The 19919-nt window shown below is 45.1% G+C and overlaps 1 protein-coding gene across 1 annotated transcript in view; it reads right to left on the bottom strand.

The window, feature by feature from the left end:
- Positions 1-19919, bottom strand: part of VAT1L (vesicle amine transport 1 like) — a 148784-nt gene that overhangs the window by 74528 nt on the left and 54337 nt on the right. The window contains exons 4-6 of the mRNA XM_045819199.1: positions 11752-11894; positions 2474-2577; positions 297-352 (exon numbers count right to left, since the gene is read on the bottom strand). Of these exons, the coding sequence (XP_045675155.1) occupies positions 297-352; positions 2474-2577; positions 11752-11894 (303 nt within the window). The remainder of the gene's footprint in view (positions 1-296; positions 353-2473; positions 2578-11751; positions 11895-19919) is intronic.

Genomic DNA, 19919 nt, shown 5'->3' on the forward strand with positions numbered 1-19919 from the left:
TCAACCAGTGATTAAAAACATCAGCATGTAAGCAATCTTTGTTGAAATCAAAAGGAAGCCTTCTGGAGTTTCATGGACACTCCCCCTTCTCTGCCTCATTTTAGACAAAAGCAGCCCCAGTCACAGTCCTGCCCACGTGCAGTGAGCAAGGCGAGCAGGCAGGCTTCACCGAGGGTGGAATGTGGAGGAAGGACAAACAAGGCTTAGGTTATTAGGTCAGTGTCCTGAGATGGAAGAGCTCACAACATGCCAATCGCCGCACCAACATGGTACGTTACACTTACATGGATACTTACAGATTTCGCAAAGCTAAAGAAGCTCTTGGTCTCTCCAGTCACCATGTTGGATGAACCTACAAATGGAAGATCCCCACATCAAGCGACTGCTAATGAAAATCAACATCTCTGTTTACACATGAAAGAATGGCCATTGTTAGGTCCAGAACTGTCAAGAGCTTGAGTTGGCCTGAGGAAGATGAGGATAATGGAAGGGGTGGGTAGTGTCAAGTGGACTTAATTTTAACTAAGTTACACTAGATCAAGAAGAAAGTAACATTTCTCAAGGTGACAATTTCATTACTTTGTAAAATTGGGCATGTGGCAAAAATGTGACTTAAGCCAACATTCTAATAAAATGATGAGTGCTGAAATGTCCTGTCAGTTCCATTCTTTGAGACTGAAACGAACTCTTGTGTGAGCCTCCTTTATGGCTTGAATTTGGTTCCTTGACAAGTGAGGGGCTTCGGGCTTTGACCTGGGTGGGGCATGTAAGTGGTTAAGAAGAGACTGGGTTGAGCTGGCATTTAGGTGTATGGAGAAATGGCACACAGAGGAGCGAGCGGATGAGAGGGAAACAGGTTCAGAAGCCAGGACCTGGTGTGGCCACTGCCTTAGCTCCAGAGAGGTCTGGGCAGAGAGGTAAAAACAGCTGGAGAGGAATGATGTGAGAAACGGAGCTTCGCTAATTGGAATAAGCACTAGTAGAAGGAAGATGGGCAGTAAAGTTGGGGAAGATTCCCTAAGATGCTCTTACAGGGAGAAAAGATGCCCTGTGGGGTTCCCAGAGTGGGTGAATGAGAGCTCTTAACAGTCCAGGTACCATGTTGGGGCCTTTTCAAGGAGTTTTCTTCCTCCTTGTCCCCATAGAACTGGGAGTAAGTCCTTCTCAGGGAACTGTTATTTAATGAAAACACAATATGTATTTTTAAACTTATTTTTTTGCCTGAGTAAACTAGCAGCCAGTTAATCACTGTTTCTAATATTATGTGTTGACTACCACCAAGAGTCATGGTGCTGGGCTTCGACTACTTAGTAACCACATAATCAACATGAATTAGATACCTGTGATATGATCAAATTGTATCCCACCAACATGACTTACAACTGGGGCAAAAATAGAATCGGTACACAAGTAAAAAATGAATAAATTATCCACCTGCACTTGCCTCACGTGTTAGTCATATTCAATACTCCTACATTGTGCATTGACACTCAGAGCCCCTCTTATCAATAGTAATAATTAAAGATTATGTGTTCACCTCCAAAGACTTTCAAATATGTGGCTGCTACTGAAAAAAAAACAAAATGTTGCAGCACTGGAATGCTTATTCCCTCTTTTTCTTTCATAATGATCTGATGATAACAAAAAGATGCTTGAATATTTATGCATCTGAAATATCACTTTTATAAACTTTTCAGCTAATAGCAAGAAAATAAGCATTTTTTCCCTGAGTCATACGGAGCTAAAGCCCAATTTTCTATTGTACGTACAGGGCACAGAAGCACCCAAATTCTCACATGTTGAATAACCCAATATCATTCAGCTTTGGAATGTGACAGCTGGCTTCAGACATGCCTGACTTTGTGGAGACTAATGTTTGAGTTACTTTGCATGCCCATGAAAGAAGATGAGAAAGGGGGGAACTCTGGGCTCTCATTCTGCTTGAGAAAACCTGCTCCCAGATGTCTTTTGTACATCCTCTGAAACCCAAGACACAGAAGCAGGTCTGTGCTCCATCTACCAGGGCTCTGTCTTGATTGGGACATACAGGGACAATTCAGAGGAAGGAGAGTCTGCTCTTTGTAATTTTACTTCCAAAACTGAAGAGCCTCCTTAACATCCCCCCCCCCCACCCTGTTCCTCATCCTGCTGTGGGTCTTTATTCCCTCATTTCCCACCTGTGCCACTTTATGAGTCGAGTCCCATCTCAATGACAACATTGGCTGGGTGGGGCTTGATCCCTCTTGGAATAAGAAGTACTCATAGGAGTACCCAGGCAGTAAGCACATGTTACTTTTATCATTGAAAACAACTAATGGCAACAGCAACATTTTAGAAAACACTAGGAAAAGCAAACAGTACAACCTCATTGCCCTAGTATGGCAACACATTTCATTTTTCAGGGCCTCTGTCTGAAGCACAGGTGCAGTGCTCCCCATCACTGACTGTACCCCCACTCCTGTTGAGCACTCACCGTACAAAATGTAGGTCCCCAGTGGTTTGAGGAGGCTGAGACCTTTCCCAGTGTTGTCCCCACAGAGGCAATCCAAAACAATGTCCACTCCTTCAGCAGAGATTCTAAATGGTGAGAAGACAAAGAACAATACTATGACCTGTCAGGGACCAAATTGTCGATCCCTTTCCCTTCCTGTGTCAGACCATTTATGCCCAGAGTCAGGAAGAGGGAGAGCTCTTGTGAGTAGCAATAAAAAGGGCAGAAGCCCGGGAGGTAGATTTGTCCTCAAGGGTCCAACCCTAGGAATTTTAGAAAGCAGGAGGCAGCTAAGGAGCTGGCTGGGGCTGATACTGGGAACCAGCTTGGGCTAGGAGAATGAGCGTGAACACCACAGTCAGACCGTCTGAGTTTGTAGCTAGCTGCCTCACTCAGCTTTTCTGCATCTGAGCTTTCTCCTTTGTAAAGTGGAGCTAGCAAGTTTCTTTGTGCTAAATGTGAAACGAGGTGATGGATGAAATGCTTGGCCCTTCGCCAGCCACATAACCATCACCCCATAAATCAGTCAGCAAACAATTCACATTTGTGGAGCTGGAATTATGTGCCAGGCACTGTCCAAGGTGCTGGAGATAGAGTGGTGACTTTTCCATCTTCATGGGGCTTCTGGCCTCAGAGGGATTGGCTTTCTTCCCTCTCCACCTCCCTCTTCAGTGAAGCTATAAAAATCACATTAATTTAATTTGCAAACTTCTATTTGTCCACCCTTCAGGTTCGATCTAAAACATAGTCTTAGGGGAAGGGGACTGAATAGAGAGAATACTCCTACAGCAATGGAAGGTTCCACACTAAAGACAATCACGTTTGTACTCCATTAGGCAGCATTCTATTAGGAAGATTACTTCTTCCATTCATGTATTTATATAGCCACTGATTCAGTCATTCACTCATGCATTTAAAAAACATCTACTGGGTCTTCCACTGTTAGGCGATATTATGCAGGAGGGAGCTCTGAAGATTGCAGGGGAGATACTTATGCCCACAGAGTTACCAATTTTGACTGGGCCTAGTTCAGAAAGGAATGCATTTCCTCAAATTTGTGAGTTTGCAGGATTATCTTGTTTTAGCGCATAGATCAGTTTTTCTGCCCACACCTTCATCCCCCACCAAAATTTAGGTACTGCAGTTCACATCAGCTGTGTCCATAATGTTGCTAAGTGGGAAGTTTCATGTGCATCTCCCATGTTTAGACACTAGTTGGTCAGCTGAGTCTTAATGTAAATATGCCCTTCAAAACCCTCAAGTCAAGTCTAAAATCCACTGCAAAGGCTAATCCGAAATGATCAGTTTTGCTTCCATCTAATAGCACTCTTATCTGTACAGGTGTGTCCTTTCAAGTCCAACCTGTAAGTTCAGAACTAGGGAATTAAACCAGTGGATTGCAAACCTAAGTGTACAAAGCAATCTCCTAAAGACTGTAACTTGCCCACCCTCCCCCTCTCTTCTAGCTTCAGTTGGTCTGGAGTGGGACCCAGGAGTTTGTGTTTCTGACAAGTTCCCAGGAGATGCTGATAGTGCTGATTCTTCCACCACTCTTTGAGAACCTCTGGTCTATGCCAGTTACCCAAGAGCCAAGCCAACAGTTTTTAAACTAGTAATTAGTATGTTCATTATATATTTAGCACCAACACTGCACTAGGCACCGGGGGATGTAGTGGTGAGCCCAAACATATTTGATTTCTCTCCTTTTGGAGCTTATACTAGGCAGACATTAACCACTGATTACACAAATAAAAGTTAAATTGAAACTGAATTCGTCTAGTGTCACAAAGGTACTATGAGACCATTTAAATTGAGGGTTGGCTCAACCAGGACTGCCAGAGAAGAGTTCCCTATGGACATGATGAGTGGAGGGTGAATGGGTTAGCTGGGTACATAGTGCTGGGAATAGTGTTCCAGGCAGAATAGTGTTCCATGTACAAAACCCCACAGTGGGAGGAGCCTGGTGAGCAGGAAGTCTGGAAAGCAGTGAGTTGTGAGGGCTGCAGTAGAGGAAAGGCAGGGAGCTTGCTGTAAGGTGCAGCTGGACAGACGGGAGGGCGCTGAAACACACAGACTGTTGGTGGGCTCTGAGCCAGTGCCTCACACCTGGTGACTAGCTCTCCACCTGATACCATGGCATGAGTGATTATGCTCCCATCTTCCTCACTTCTGCCAGGTCCATTTTTCTTGCCAAGTTTTCTCATTCCTCTGGAAGTGGGACACAGCTCTGCTTCTACTAGCTGGTCCTCCTGGGCCATCAAGTCCTCCCTGTGAACTCCATTTTACCGTCACCTGTCTGTTTGCCTGCAGAATGGCTGTGCTCAGGAGCAGCATCCCACATGCTAGGCTATGCACACCTTCCAGGGCACTCCTGGTAGACCTGCCCAGCTTTGAATCCTCACATCTTGCCTGATGCTTCTCACTCTATACTTTACCTGTAGGTCCACATTTTCTCCTACAACCTGCCAATCAAACTTCCTTGGATTAGCTGCCCCACCTGGGCCTATTGTACTATCCTCTGGACTCTGGTTCTACAGACATAGAGGTCAGGCCCACAGTCAGGGATGACCTAAGAGCCCCTGCCCACTCCCCATCCTTACTTCCCACTAATTTTTCAAGGCCCCCTAACTGTCTGGCTATCCCTAAAATGCCTGCCTCAGGGCCTTTGCATGTGCTATAATCGTGGCCTCAGCACCCTTTCCCCAGCTCTCCTTAGAACTGGCTCCTCCTATCCTGCAGGCTTCATTCGCATGTGACCTCCCCAGAGAAGCTGTAACTAATCACCCCACGTGAAGTGGCATCTTCCACCCCCCAAATGATCTCTATTTCAGCTCTATACATGCTTTAGGGTCCACAGTAGGGATGCTTTTTAATATCTATCATAGGCTGTAATTACTTTTTTGTTTTCCTACTCACTGACTATTTCTTTCATCAATATAAAAGCCCCATGACACAGGGACCGTGTCTGTGCTGCTGAGTGTTCTGCCCTCAATCTTTATCAACACGTTGAACAAAGCACTGGTTCTCAGGAAATATCGATCAATTATATGAATGAATAATTAAATGAAAAAGTAAACAGATGAATGAAAAGAATGAAGAAAACATTTTAGACTGGTATTCTGTATCTCTCTGCTTATATTTCTTTCAGAGGACACACATTTTCTGAGTTCTGTGCCCATGCATATCACAATTAATCTTCACAGCCAGGCTATAAGGCAGGCATTTTAACTCCACTGTTGTGATGAAGAGATCAAGGCTCCCAGAGGCAGCACATCTCCCAAGCTGATGTCAGCAGCACAGCTGGAATTCAAATGTCAGTCTGGTTTAAGGGCAAAGCTGATGGCCTTTTCACCACGCTGAATTTAAGGCTTAATAAATGTTCAACCAAGTATAATTATGGAAGCACTGCGTTAGCAAAGCATCTCTGGGGATACAGTCAATTTAATTTAGTTTTTGAAGAATTCAGGCTTAAAACTTTGTCTTTTAAAATAAATATACATATATCCAGAGGCAAGTCATGCTTTTCCACACAAGTAGGATAAGAGGTTTCTATTTTCAAGCTGCTTTTTTCATCCTGGATTACGACAGACATCCAAGGTCGGGGTCCAACACACTCGCCCTGAATCTCCAGCCGCTGGACAACCATTCCCTGAGTGCTTACTTCATGCCAGGCTGTGCATGCTAAGCTAGGAATACACAGATGAAGGGTCAAGTTTATCCCTGCTGTCCAGGAGCTCATGGGTTACTAGGAGTTAGATTACAAATGGACAGACCAGACACAGAGTAATCACAGCTCCAACAGAGTGATGCAGGGACTGTGGGAGACAGTTCTCTGGTGAGGAATGATGGATGAGCAGGAATTGGTCAGGTGATCATGGGAAGGCCTTTCAGGGACCAGTGCAACAGCCTGACTTTGGGAAGTCAGCACAGGATAGACCCAAGGAGGCTTTGGGAGACCAACCAGCCATGGTAATGAGCGGTCCTGGCCACTGTCTCCTTCCAGAAGGCCCCAAGACTGGCTGCCACAACCGACAACTAATATGGGGGTAGTGAGCAGCGGTGGGGATAGGGTAACAGCAAGATAGGACTGGGCTCAGGAATATGGGTTTCATCTCAGTGTTAAGCATTTAGTTCTGCCCCTTAATTGCGTGTGACCTTAGGTGAGTTACTTAGTATCTCAGTGCCTCCATTTCCCCAGCCGGAGCAGGAGCTGGTGGTGATGACACCTACCCCTGGCTTCTTTGTAAAGCTGGAAGGAGTTGATGCATGTGGAGAGAGCACAGGGCATGGTCGCTCTGGGTCCATGGTAGCTTTGAGTACCATTTTTGGGAGTCTAACTTAAAGAGAGTTCTTTTGGTTTGGTAAAAGACCATGGAAAAAAGTCTGTGCAAAACCTCAACAACCCAACCATCCACCCAAGTATCCTTCAGGCTGGGTAGAGTCATCAGCCAAGAAACCATTAGAACCACTGAGCCTCAGTGCCCTTGACCCTCCTAAGAGAGCGTGCCCCACATTCAAGAGCACCCACCACGTGCCAGGCACAGTGCTGAGCACTTCCTACATCTCATCTCTGACACATGATACAGGCTGATGACTCGGGGGCCATCATCTCCATTTGATGGATGAGGAAACAGAGACTCAGTGGGTTCAGGTGACTTACCCCAGGGCCACTGCAGGCAATGGGAGGACAGGGGTTTGACCCATTGCATCCAGATACCAGGGGAGGACCCATAGGCAGGGTAGGGTTTTACAGTGTGAGCTGTGGCCAGTCCTGGAGTGACCACCACTGGCACTTCTAGGCCACACAGTCTCCCAGCAGAGACTGAGCAAAGCGGGGGCTGTTAACAGGCTTCTGCTGGAAGGAGCCGCTGCAGGTCTCCTGTGTGTTCAGGCCACCTGCTCCTCCCCACGCCTCTCCTGGCATTTCTGTAGTTGAATTGGGTAAAACAGGGTTTGCGTGTGCACAGGGTCAAATATGCCTCAAATTCATCACCCCCTGCTGTCATTGCATCCTTCTGAAGGTCACTGGTGTGGTGGGGGTGAGATGAACTCTGAGGAAGAGAAGCTGGGTAGAGGCAGATGTCGGTCCCTGGACCCCGAGGGAAAAGATGCTTTGGCCACTTCCATCAAACCTTTAGGCAGACATGGCTCCTTTTGAGGTTGGCACTGTTTCTTCAGGTGAGAATTTCAAACTGAAAAGAGCTCCACCCCTCATTCAGTCATTACAAGCCCAATCCATCAACCGAACTAGACCCAGCGGGGTCTGTTTAAAATGCTGCCAGCCACACAGTTGCCTGGGGGTGGGTCCCCCCTCAGTCATTGAAAAGTACCCTAGCAGCTCCTTTTAATGGAATAATTTGATGGAATAATTGTGAGAAGCACAGCTTCTCTGAGGCACAGGGCCAACCTCATTTCTTAGGCCCCCCATTTCTGGGGGTGTTCGCCTTGCCTACACACACATAATCACAATGACAAACGTGGTGAGGCTGAGGGCCGAGCCACAGGCCACGGGTGCTGTGTCTGCTTTCTCCTGCAGTCACAAATCTCTCCAGATTTGAAAGAAGTAACCCTGGCTCAGGGGTTCTGTGGGCCAGATTCAACAGCAAGGTATTTTGGAATTGCCGATTCAAGATTTTTGTGTCTGTCCTTCCTTGGCCCCCAGCTCCTCACCCCTTTATTGGGAGTGCCACCTCTGCTTTCCAACCACGTGGATCACTGAAGAATTTCTCTTGAGTGGTGGCAGGTCCCATAGAGCCATTGCGGGGGGAGAAACCCTTCTACTTTGTCAAGAAATTAATTCTGCTTTATTGCAGCTTTCCTTTCCAGTTGGGCCCATGGCTCCCCACTCAGTTGATTCTCTGAATTCCCTTCCCCTGAGAGCACACTGGTGCCAGAGCTTTAGCCATCGCCTCCACGCTCATGACAGAGGCGTGGGGCTATTGCAGAGTGGCCCGCACAGTGCCTAGCACACAGTAGACCTCTCACAGGCAATTAACAGTGCCCAGTGCCCAGTGCCCAGAGGGCTGAGCACAGCACCCAGTGCACAGTGGGCTCCACGCAGGGTGCCAGGCACAGTGCCTGGTGCACATTATGCTTCTTAGCAAGCGTTTACTATGAACGGCTCCCATGTGTGCTTAGCAGTACCCCCTTTAGGAGTCCTTTCTTGATCACGTTCTCTTCTGTCCAGGTGATTAGACTCTCATTAATTTCCACTAAGTCTGTTTCATTATGTGCAAATGAGAGGTTTTCACCTTGCTGGACTGTATGACGTACACATACAGTGGCCTAACTGCAGTGCTCAGCAGGGTAAGAGGAGACCGACAAAGCCTGTGTTCCCATCCACCTTGCCCTGGGCTCACTCGCCTTGCCCGTGACTCCCTCCCCACCTCCCTCTACCTACTGAAATTGTTCCATCCTTCACACACCCCCTTGGGGGCTGTCTGTCCTGGCGCTCTGTCTGGTTTTTCTTTCCTCTCTATCTTTATGGCCCTTGCAGTCAGATGCAAGCAATTCAAGGCTTCTAACTCTTGTGCTTGGTTTCAAGCGGAGTCATCTCTCTCCCAAACCAAGGGGAAAGTGATGTGAAGGGTAGGTCTGTATTATAAATATTTTCCCCCACTCCCTCTACAATGCCTGGCTGAAGGCTGAGAATGTGTTCAAAAGAAGCTTACCAGTTGACTGGTTTATAAAAGAGTTCTCATCTCCAAGAATTTTATGTTATTATTTTTCTAGTTTATCAGACACATAATTACGTTGCAAACAATATCCATGATCAAAAAATAAAATGAAATCATTCTGCATTCCCCTCCCATTGCATGTTAGCAGTTGAATTTTTCCCCTTTCCTTTCATTTTATGTCCTTATGCGTTGAGAATTTATACAAAGCTGTGATCACAGTGTAGATGAAATTTGGCACTCTGCTTTTTTCACTCAATATGCTGCCAAGGGTATTTTTTTCATTCTGTGGCAGTCTTCATAATTATCTTTTCTTTAGGGGCTGCATAATACTCAAGTGTGTGGGTGTAGCGTAATCTGCTGAACTATTTTCCTTCTGTTGATAATAGAGGCAGCTTCTGCGTTTTCACTAGTATGGGCGATGCCATAATTCACCCAGCTGACATATGCTGCACACCTACAATGAATCAGAGGCAGCGCTTTCTCTGCAGGAGGCACCTGTGGGCCTGTTGCTTTCTTTTTCTTTTGGATTATTTTGTGAGGATAGTGTTAGTGGGATAGAGGGCATAAACCTGTTTGCAGCTTCCCAGTCATTTTTAGTCTAATTCCAGTGTCTCTACTTAAAAACATAAGGAATTGTTGGAAGTCACACTTGAAAGAAGGTGGCGGTGAGGTGGGTCTCAGAGGCAGCTGCCTTTTGCTCTTCTGACGTCGGTAGAATTAGCTGACTTAGGGGCTGATGGCAGCAGGTCAAAGGCAGAGAGAGGCAAGGGGATGAGTAGCTACACAGAAAATGCAGATGACAGGAACTCCCTGACTGTAGACTGTCCGTCCTATCTTCAGAAGAGCCTCTTCTCTCACTACTTTCCACATCCTGCCACCTCCAGCGGGACGGGTCTCCTTTCAGATTCTCAGATTTACCAAGCCCTTCCCGATGCTGGGCCCTAGCACACGCCACTGTCCCTCGTCAGAAACACTCTTCCTTTGGCCAAATTCTCATCCTTCAATTCCAACCCAGATCTCACTCTCTGATGGACGATGTATCTGATTTCCCATCTGCATGTGTTTACTAGCACCTTGTATTTCTCCACCAGGGCACGTATGGAAGTTGGAAATCCATGAGTTTAAAAAATACTTTGTCCCCTCTTTCCCAGTTACACTCAAACCCCATGCAGATGGTGACTCTCAAGGTGGTCTGGCTGTATCTCCCGCCCCCACAGACATTCGCTATCTATTAAAGGGGCAGGTACAGGAGTAAAGGAAGGGATGGATGCACACGAAAACATCATTAAGAGGGTGAAAGAAAAGGTTCCTGAAGGGACAGTGGTAGTTCGCTGTCCAGACCACAGCTTGATAGATGTTAGTTAAAAGAAGGAAGAGCCAGCTACGGGGTTATGAAAATAGGCAAAGACAAATCCTGGAAGTCTTTGAAATATGCCTGCTATCTCTAGACGTCTGAGAACCAGGTGGCAAACTTCTGCTATCCAGCTGTAAAGCTCTGTTTTCATGCCCTACTGGAAAAATTGGGACAATTTGAAATGATATGCAAATCTCTTGGTTCAAAATCTAAAAACAAAGCTGGAAATTTAGACTATCAGAAGACTCTCCTTTCCAAGAAGTTTTCACTTAATCTGGTCTAACTCTATCCCCTCACACAACCAGCTCTCCCATCCCTCTAGTGCTTCCATTTTCCACGTTAAGGGGTGACTGCAGAAAGTCATGATGCTATTATTATGATGCTCGCTGGACAACTTAATTCCTTTTAACCTTCCAATTTAGTGCTGATTAATGAAAATACAGAAATGCTGGCTCTGGGACATCCCTGAATGCCCTCAGGAGCTGTGAGTGGAACAGAACCTGAGAACCAGCCATGAACTCGGAGCAGCAGGAGCGGGGAGACTCACAAATCATCTGAGAACACAGTGGCAGCTGGGTTGCCCCTGATTCTCTGTGTTGGCATGCACATGGCTGTGATCAGCAGCTCCAGGATCACAGGTGGCAATGGATCGGGTTAGAAGCCAGCATCCCCCTGAGTGACTGCAACAGCCAGTAGACTGATCTCCTTGCCTCCAGCCTCCCCTCTCCCTTCCCTTCTCTGCACACCCACCACTGACTGTTCAAACCCAAATCTTATCGTGTCACCACTTCGGTCCTTTGCTGGCGCTCACTCCTCCCCACAGTGGAGTCCACACTTCCTTAGGCTGTTGTGTGAATGAATGAGAAATAACCTCCTCTGTGCTAAGGCAGTGTTATAGCAGCCAGCATAACAGCTTTGCAAGCTACAAATCAGCCTTGCAAGTTACTTAACTGCTCTATTCCTGGGTTTTATCCTCAGTAAAAGGGGAATAATAGATTTTTTGACAGGATAAAATGAGTGAATTATTGAAGGTGAAGTATTGAGCACAGAGTGAAGTATTGAGCACAGGTGAAGTATTGAGCACAGAGCTAGTCATACTAAGCCCCCAATATATATTTACTATTGTTACTGGTATTAGTGGTATTAGTCACCATCCAAATGAATGCAATTCTTCTTTCAGAGAGCGAAGAGCAAGGGCCAGTCCGGTGCTCTTTTAAGCAAACACTTACCTTTTCACTTCTTGTACATAGTCTGCATTTCGGTCAAAGAGGTGGGTCACAGAGTCTTTGATGGCTTCATGCTTGAAAGTAGAAGCTGTTCCAAAGACAGTCACATTGGGGATGGTGGAACACAGCTGAGCCACAGCCTGGCCCTAGAAGTGAAATACAACAGAGGAGTCACAGAGAGCTACCATCCAGCAACCAGCCTTGCTGGGTGTAGAGCAGATTTCTCAACCTTGCCACTACTGGCCATTTTTAGGTTGAATTAGTCTTGACTGTAGGGAGCTGAACTGTGCATTATGAGATGTTTAGCAGCCTCCCTGGCTCCATCTACTAGGAGCTAGAAGCACTCCCTGTTGTGACAACCAAAACTGTAGGTAGACGTTTTAAATGTCCCCTGGGGGACACAATCTCCCTTGACTGAGAAGCATCAATGTACAGGAATGCTGGTGTGAGCCAGCAAAACCCCAGCACCAAGACTTAACAACTTTTATTTAACCATACTGAGCCTCAGATTCCTGTCTAGAAGCTAGCAATAATGGGACCTACTCCACAGGGATCTTCGGGGATGTGTTACTGTAGTTTGGATCACCCAGAAGCAGACCCTGAGGCAAAGATACCAGTGTTAGCACTTTGTCAGGAGAACGACTGCAGGAAATACCAGGGTGTCAAGAAAAATAGAAGGCAGCCCATAAAGTGTATGTTATCAAGTCTGTATCCACCGTGGGCAACTAGAATGCAAGACCTCTGAAAAACTCCGTGAGCAAGTGTAGAATGCACATCAGATATATTATCCCAACCAATTGGTGAGGAAGCTAGAATATTTATCTACCAAATTTCCATCTGATAGCGGCTGAGGGTTGTTCTGAAGCAGTAACTCTCGTACAGGTCTGGCTTGTCCTCTCGGACAGCCAGACAGAAGCCCTAAGCAGGCCACCTTTGGCATGTGAGGTGAGTGCAGAGACAACACGACGCAGCTGACAGCATCCGCTAGGAGGGTGTTTACTGAGGCAATGTGTGACACAGCTCGAGCTCCTGGCACAGAACAGGACACTTAGTAAGTACTCAATACATCTTAATCATCTGTACCCTTTAGTGGCTTATTTATATTATACCCAGGGCTGCGATATCCAGGCATGTAAAGAAAGACCAGTGGGTGAGTTTTAAATATTAAATGATCCAGAAGAAATCACAAATGCATTTAGAAATGGGTGACTTTTCCATGTCCTTTTTCAGTATGGTCAGAAATTTACGTCATTGGACAGAATACTGTAAGCATGTGCATTCAGAAACCTTCCACCCAAAACCCCTAAATCTCTGGTAAAGATGCATTCTGAAACCAAGTACTGTCTCTCTCCAGTGCCATCTGCCATATAAATAATAATTTATGCCTCCTAACAAGGAGAGAACTTACTCTACCAAAGTCATCTGTGATTTTTAATTCTGCCTATTGCTTTGTTTACATGTCTTCTTCATATTGGTGGACTAAATTAGGTTGGCAGGTCAATTTGTAAAAATTTAATTCTTCCAACATTTACATTCAAAGGCAACACTGAGAGAATCAGAAATGCCAGACTTGGAAGATCATCCAATTACCCTTTTCCATCATTGTTTTATGGATGAGGAAAGGGGACTCAGGAAGGTTAGGGTGACCCAGGTCTTCAGAGGCAGATGTGAGATTTAAAGCAAGGTTTCCTGATTTCCAGTCATTGCCATTTTCTATTATGCCATGTTGTCAACTTATTTTGACATTTAAGCTAAGCAGACTTTTAAGTTGCAACCTGAAATAAGACACAGTACTGACATGCTCACTCGGAGGTCAACATTTCAGAACATGGGTGTGGACCTAAGGCGCCAGACAGGCTATATAGTTCTCTGTTCTAAGAATACATTTGATATTTGGTTAAGTTTTTTATCCCCTGACTCTAGAGAACAAAGAGGGGACTGTCCTCACTAGTGAGTGTAAATATCAGCAATTACCAGAGCAGTCCTGTCAGATTTAGCAGGGCTTGAGCTAACCTTGTCAGTGCTGGGATAGGAGATTAGAATGAGTTCTACTATCTGTGCACTCCCTCCTGTCCTCTGTCCTTAAGCAAACATGACATTCACCTACTCACCTGTTTTTCAAATTCCCATTATGTACCAGTAACACTGTGCTGGAGATGCTGGAGTGTCAGAAATGACTGGCACACCTTAATCTCCATCTCTAGTCCCAAGCCCCTCACTGAGTCCCAGACTTGCATATTGAACCACCATTTCAGCACCTAACTCTACCTGGCTGTTCAAAATTAGCACATCAAACTCAACTGGTCTAAAATGGAACCAGAGCCATCTCCAAATGAGCTACTCCTTGTATTAGTTTGTTAAGACTGTTGTGACCAAGTTCCACAAACTGGGTGGATTACACAACAGACATTATTGTTTCCCAGTTCTGGAGGCTAAAAGTCCGAAATCAAGGTTGTTGGCAGGGCTGGTTACTTCTAAGGGCTGTGAGGAAAAGGTCCAATCCCAACCTCTCTCCTTGGCTTGTAGCTAGCCATCTTCTCATGTCCTCGCATGGTGTTTGCTCTGTGAGTGTCTGTGTCTCAAGTTCTCCTTCTTGTAAGGACACCCATCATATTGGATTAGAGCTCACCCTGATGACCTCATTTTCATCATATGAATTTTGGGGAGACATGATTCAACCCGTAACACTCTTCTTACAGCATTTCCTGCCTCAGTGGGTGGAATTGCACCATACACCCATCGCTATAGCCAGGAATCTGGGGTTATACTGGATTTTTCTTCTGCCCTCACCCTCACATCCAGTTGGTTGGCAAGTGTGTTATTTCCACTCAACCTGTCTTATGACTGTCACTTTTTAGTGCAGGTGGTCATCCTTCCTCCCCCAGATGATGACAACACTCTTCTAATTCGCCTGGCTATTGCCATGTGCATCTCATACTGTGGAAAGAGTGATTTTTCCCAAACACAACACCGAGCACTTCACTACTTTTTTCAAAGCCTCCCAAAGTGGGCTTTCAGAATGGAATGCATGCCCTCTGCTTTATCACACAAGGCCAGGCCTCACAGATCTGACCCACTCTACCCCACTGACGTGATTTCCCTCCACTTTGCAATAGCCACTCCCTAACAATACACAGAACTCGAGCCATCACTGGTTGACACTCACCATGAGCCTGGTCCTGTGTAGCCCTCATCCCCTGCACTGTCAGGATGAGTCTTTAACCTAATCCTACTGAAGAAGAAGCTGAGGTTCACAGAGGTTTAGTACCTGGTCCAGGGCCACTAGGGTTAGATGTGGCGACCGTGACCTCTGTACTCACCAGCAGAGCAACCTTGAGTAACATAGTTCCTCTAGCCCCTCATTTTAACATGTGGATTGTAATAATACATATACTTTAAGACTGTTCTAGGATTATATGACATAATACATCCAAGAGTTTAGAGCAATAAATGGCAGTGAATGGCAATAAACATTTGCTATCACTACTAGTATCACTATACTTACTGTTTTTCTTATACCAGTAGTAGAAGCATATCCACTATCACCATCAGCACCTCAATCTGTCATGCTAATTTAGCCTCAGTGCTAGTTTTCTCACATGCTGTCCCCAACCAGTGGTGCCCACTCATCTACCTTCAGATCATAGCCACTCCCCCCAATGCATCTTGTCTACAAAGCCTTCCCAGCGTCCCAGGCAGAGTCTCTGGCTCCTCTTAGTGCCACTGTAGACCTGTGGTACTTTCCTCCAGGATAAGGGCCCTCACAGCCTTCTGTGGCTGCTAACGGACCCATCTGTGAGCTCTATGAGGTCTCATTTGGCTCTGCACCCTGGGGCTCAGGGCAGAGTCTGGCACATAGCAGGAGTTTGCTACAACTTGACAAAGTGATGCAGGAGAAACTAGAGGAGTTTCATGTAAAGAGAAAGCCCCCTAATTGCTTTGCAGATTTCTATGTCCTTTGCACAGTGGGAATAAAGCGTGGATTTAATTAGCATATTTAGTCTCTGACCCAAGCAGAACTTTACCATTTCCATTTTAATGAGAAAGATACATAGATATCGGATATGAAGTATGCAATATACTGATATACAAATACTCTACATTATTAGAATAACATGTAATTAGTACTATATGTATGAATGTATATATAATTAATATCTAGAACATAATATCCCATTTATAACATATAATTACAGTAGTATAATAACACAGTACACTCCTCCCCCATTTACATTTCACTTTCGTTGGTTTCAGTTACCTGAGGTCAACCACAGTTCGAAGATGTTAAATTGAAAACTCCATAAATAACACTTTATAAATTTTAAGTTGTGTACCATGCTGAGCAGCCTGATGAGCTCTCCTGCCATCCCACTCCATCCTGTCTGGGACGAGAGCCACCGCCTGTCCAGCGCATCCTTGCTGTGCACACTACCACCCCGTTAGCCACTTCATTACTGGCTCAGTCACCAGATCGACTGTCGTTGGTAGCACAGTGTTTGTGTTCAAGCCGCTTCTGTGTTACTGTTGTAATTGTTCTATTTTATTATTACTTGCTGTTGCAAAGCTCTTAACTGTGTGTACTTTACAAATTAAACTTTATCATAGGTATGTATGTGTAAGGGAAAATGCAGTGCATGTAGGGTTCAGTACTATCTACAGTTTCAGGCATCCACTGGGGGTCTTGGAATGTATCCCTTGTGAATAAGGGGAGGACCACTGTAATATAATAATTAATACAATTATATATGCATGCATAGTATATAATTAGTATAACATGTAAGTATCACATATTATATCAAAATTTATATTATGTAAATAACAATGGGTAGAAAACAAATCCAGTGTCCATCTATTTCCAGCACCCCCATACCTTTTAGCTCTGAATGGATTCAATCAGGCAATGAGAGGCCTCTGCAAGATCCTCCATGGTTTTCTAAAGTAAATAATGCTCAGCAGTCCATGTTTAAGCAGCAGAGTGCTTTCCCTCACATTTATAGAAAATCTGTACTCTCCCTTCTGCAACTCCCATGGTGAACGTGGGACCAGCACCTAATTTATCCTTGTTCCTACCACATGCCTAGCAAATAGCACAGACTCAATAAACATTTGTAGAAGACGGAATGACTTTTCAATAAAAAGGATTTTGCAATTTACCTGCAGACCCAGAACAGAAAATGAACAAGACAATCCATTCTCCTCACAACAGCAATAAATGGAGATATGCACATACTTGATTTTAATTGATTTTCGTCTCCCTCTGTAGGATGTAGGAATTCCACGGAAAGCTGCTCTCCCCTGTGGCTCACAACACTGCAGTCACAGCCGCCGGGGGTCCCTTTGTCTCACCATGTGCCAGGTACTGTGCTTCATTAAACCCTCAACACACTTTTTGAGTATCTTTGTTTCCCTTTTATGCTGAACATGGGGGTTCTGAGAGGGAAAAGAACTTGTCCCAGGCTGTATGGCTTGTAAATGATGAAGCTCAGAGGCAACTCAGCTGCAAGGCCACTCAGCCGTGTCTTCTTATCCATCAGTTAAGCAGTCAAGTTGCTGACAGGGAACTGAAGTCTTAGAGAAAAACCATGGGTCCTTGGCATCAGCGGGAGGCTTCACTGAGCCACTCTGGCGATAGTTTTGTCTCAGGTTCACATGGGTGAACATATTTCAACCACATCAACCCTAATTCCAGGGCTACAGAGGACCCCTCAGCAGAGTGCAGACTGGGAGGAATCAGGAACAGTAGTCATGAGAGCTGTTTTGCATCCCTAAATCTGACCTGTGTTAACATACTGGCAGCTCAAAGCATGATCTTATTCCAGAAAAGCTAGGCACAGTACACAAATGGTAAAAGGGGCAAATGTGTCTATGTAAAAGGCTTAATACACTGCCTGTCACTCACTAAGTACTCGATAAAGGCCAGTAGTTAGCTATAGCTGCCCTGAACTTAGGACTGAGCCCAGCTGAAATTCTGGTCCCTCTCTAAATGGGAATTTGGGATCTATGATCCTGTCAGTGCACTGAGATTCAGGATCCAGCATCAGAGGGTCAACTAAAGAAGAGGCAAAGGATGGATGGCTTAATAGGCCCTCTGTAATGCAGATACCATCTATCTCCTCAGCTGTTTCTCATAAGATACCAGAATTCTAGCTTGACCATATGGAAAATTGCTCAGTCATTCCTAAGGGCCAATTACTCTCTCACCACAGGACCTTCGCACATGCAATTTCCGCTATTTGGAATCCTCTTCTCTGTCTTTTCTCCGGCTGATTGCTAGTTATCCTTTGAATCTCAGCTTCCTTGTTACTTCATTGAGTCATTCATTCTATCATAATAGGGCTATTTAATTAAGTGCCTCTAATAGAGTAGACACTAGAAGAGGTGCTGGGAATCCAAAGGTGAACAAAGTCATATATGGCCTGTTATCTTGTAGCTTGCATTCTAATAGAGGCAACAGATATTAATAAAATAAATATGCTATTACAAGTACAATTATACATCTATACTAATAGGTTCAGAAAACCAATTCCAACCACTGAACCCCTAAGATAAGACCGCATTGGCACACTACTCAATTCTTGCAAATGTACAGAAAATGAGAGGCATGCACTAAACTCACGTTGACACATGGGGAAGAGACCAGAGTAAGAACTTGGACTTGATGATCTCTATGGTCTCTCCAGTTCTGTGACTTGTAGGTCACACAGAGGGTTCTTTATCTGAGCTACAGAAAGTCTATTTGAAGAAGCCCCTAAAGAGAATGGAAGTTTACTCATTTCCCCAAGTTTGGTGGAAAATGAAATCCTCTTCTGCTAGTTTGATCATTTCCGAGATGACTTTTAAAATACAATTATGCATCTCTTCCAAAAGTTGTTTTCACTTTTCAACAGCTCGTGGAAACCACAGGCCATTCATGTGGTCAAAGGATGGAAAAGAATGAGCTTGCGAATGTACTGAGAGGACGCCTGAAGGAAATGGTGAGGTGGGTTTTCTGTCTTCCAAAGAATTGTCAGTTTGCCCTTTCATCTTCACCAATGCAAGAGGCTCTGGGACTAGAGAAGACAACTGAATGTTATCGTGAAATCTAGCACACTGAATACCTGAGCTGCGCTTATGCTATACCTGTGACAATACAAACTCCCACATTGGGATTTAGACACAGAGTTAGAAATCTTTTTTTTTTTTTTCAGATCAGTGCTGTCATTTTCCTGTCAACAATTTAGTTGACTTGATTGTTATAAGAGAATATTCAAATCCCGCTGTGTGGGCTGCTCTGCGTGACTGCCATCAAAGGCAGCAAAGAATGTTCTGTGTTCTCGCCCAGCACATGCTGAGAATGAGTCAGCCCTTCTTTGTCTTCATCTTGTTTGTCAGAACTACGCCTGACAATCCCTGTAACATATGTGTACCTGTGCTGAGAACTTCAACAGCAAGAAGCTTCAGGGGCAGCCATGACCCGTGTGGCTCAGTTGGTTGGGTGACCTCCCGCAAAGCGAAAGGTCACTGGTTCAATTCCCAGTCAAGGCACATGCCTGGGTTGCAGTTTTGGTCTCTGGTTGGGGCAAGGGATGTTTCTCTCCCTCTATTTCACCTCCCCTCCCCCTCTCTCTAAAAGTAAATAAATTAAAAAATCTTAAAAAACAGGAAAGATACTTCAGGGTCAGGTGGCTGAGAGAGGAGAGAGAAAAGGAGGGAAAAAGTGAAGAGTGAGACAGGTATTTTTCAACTTAAGATTTAGGTATGGAAACATTTTTTTTTAAGTCTGAAAAAGCAGTAGACACATTCTTGGGGAAGGCATAGTAAACAATATCTTTTTATTTCTTTCACTTATTATGTGGATCAGTGCTTCCCCATATGCAGTGCCAGAAGCAGCAGCATCCACATTGTCTGGAAGCTTGTTAGAAATGCAGATTCTCAGGCCCTGCCGTAGACCTGCAGATTCAAACACTCTGGGGGTGCAGCCTTGCAATCAGGGTTTCAACCACCCTTCCAGGGGGTCTTGTGCAGCTCCACTCTTCACCCAAGGCAACCGTCGTTCACGGCCCCGCTCCACTCCACGTGATTTAGACGCTAAGCTCCCATGATGCACAGGATGTCTCAATATCAGATATCTTATTTAAAACCAAGGTAGGCCTGAGTATTAGTGTATATTTTATAAGTCCTTGGGTAATTCT

The sequence above is a fragment of the Phyllostomus hastatus genome, unplaced genomic scaffold, assembly GCF_019186645.2.
Source record: "Phyllostomus hastatus isolate PE091 unplaced genomic scaffold, TTU_PhHast_1.1 phas_scaffold_345, whole genome shotgun sequence".
NCBI classification, from domain to species: Eukaryota; Metazoa; Chordata; class Mammalia; order Chiroptera; family Phyllostomidae; genus Phyllostomus; species Phyllostomus hastatus.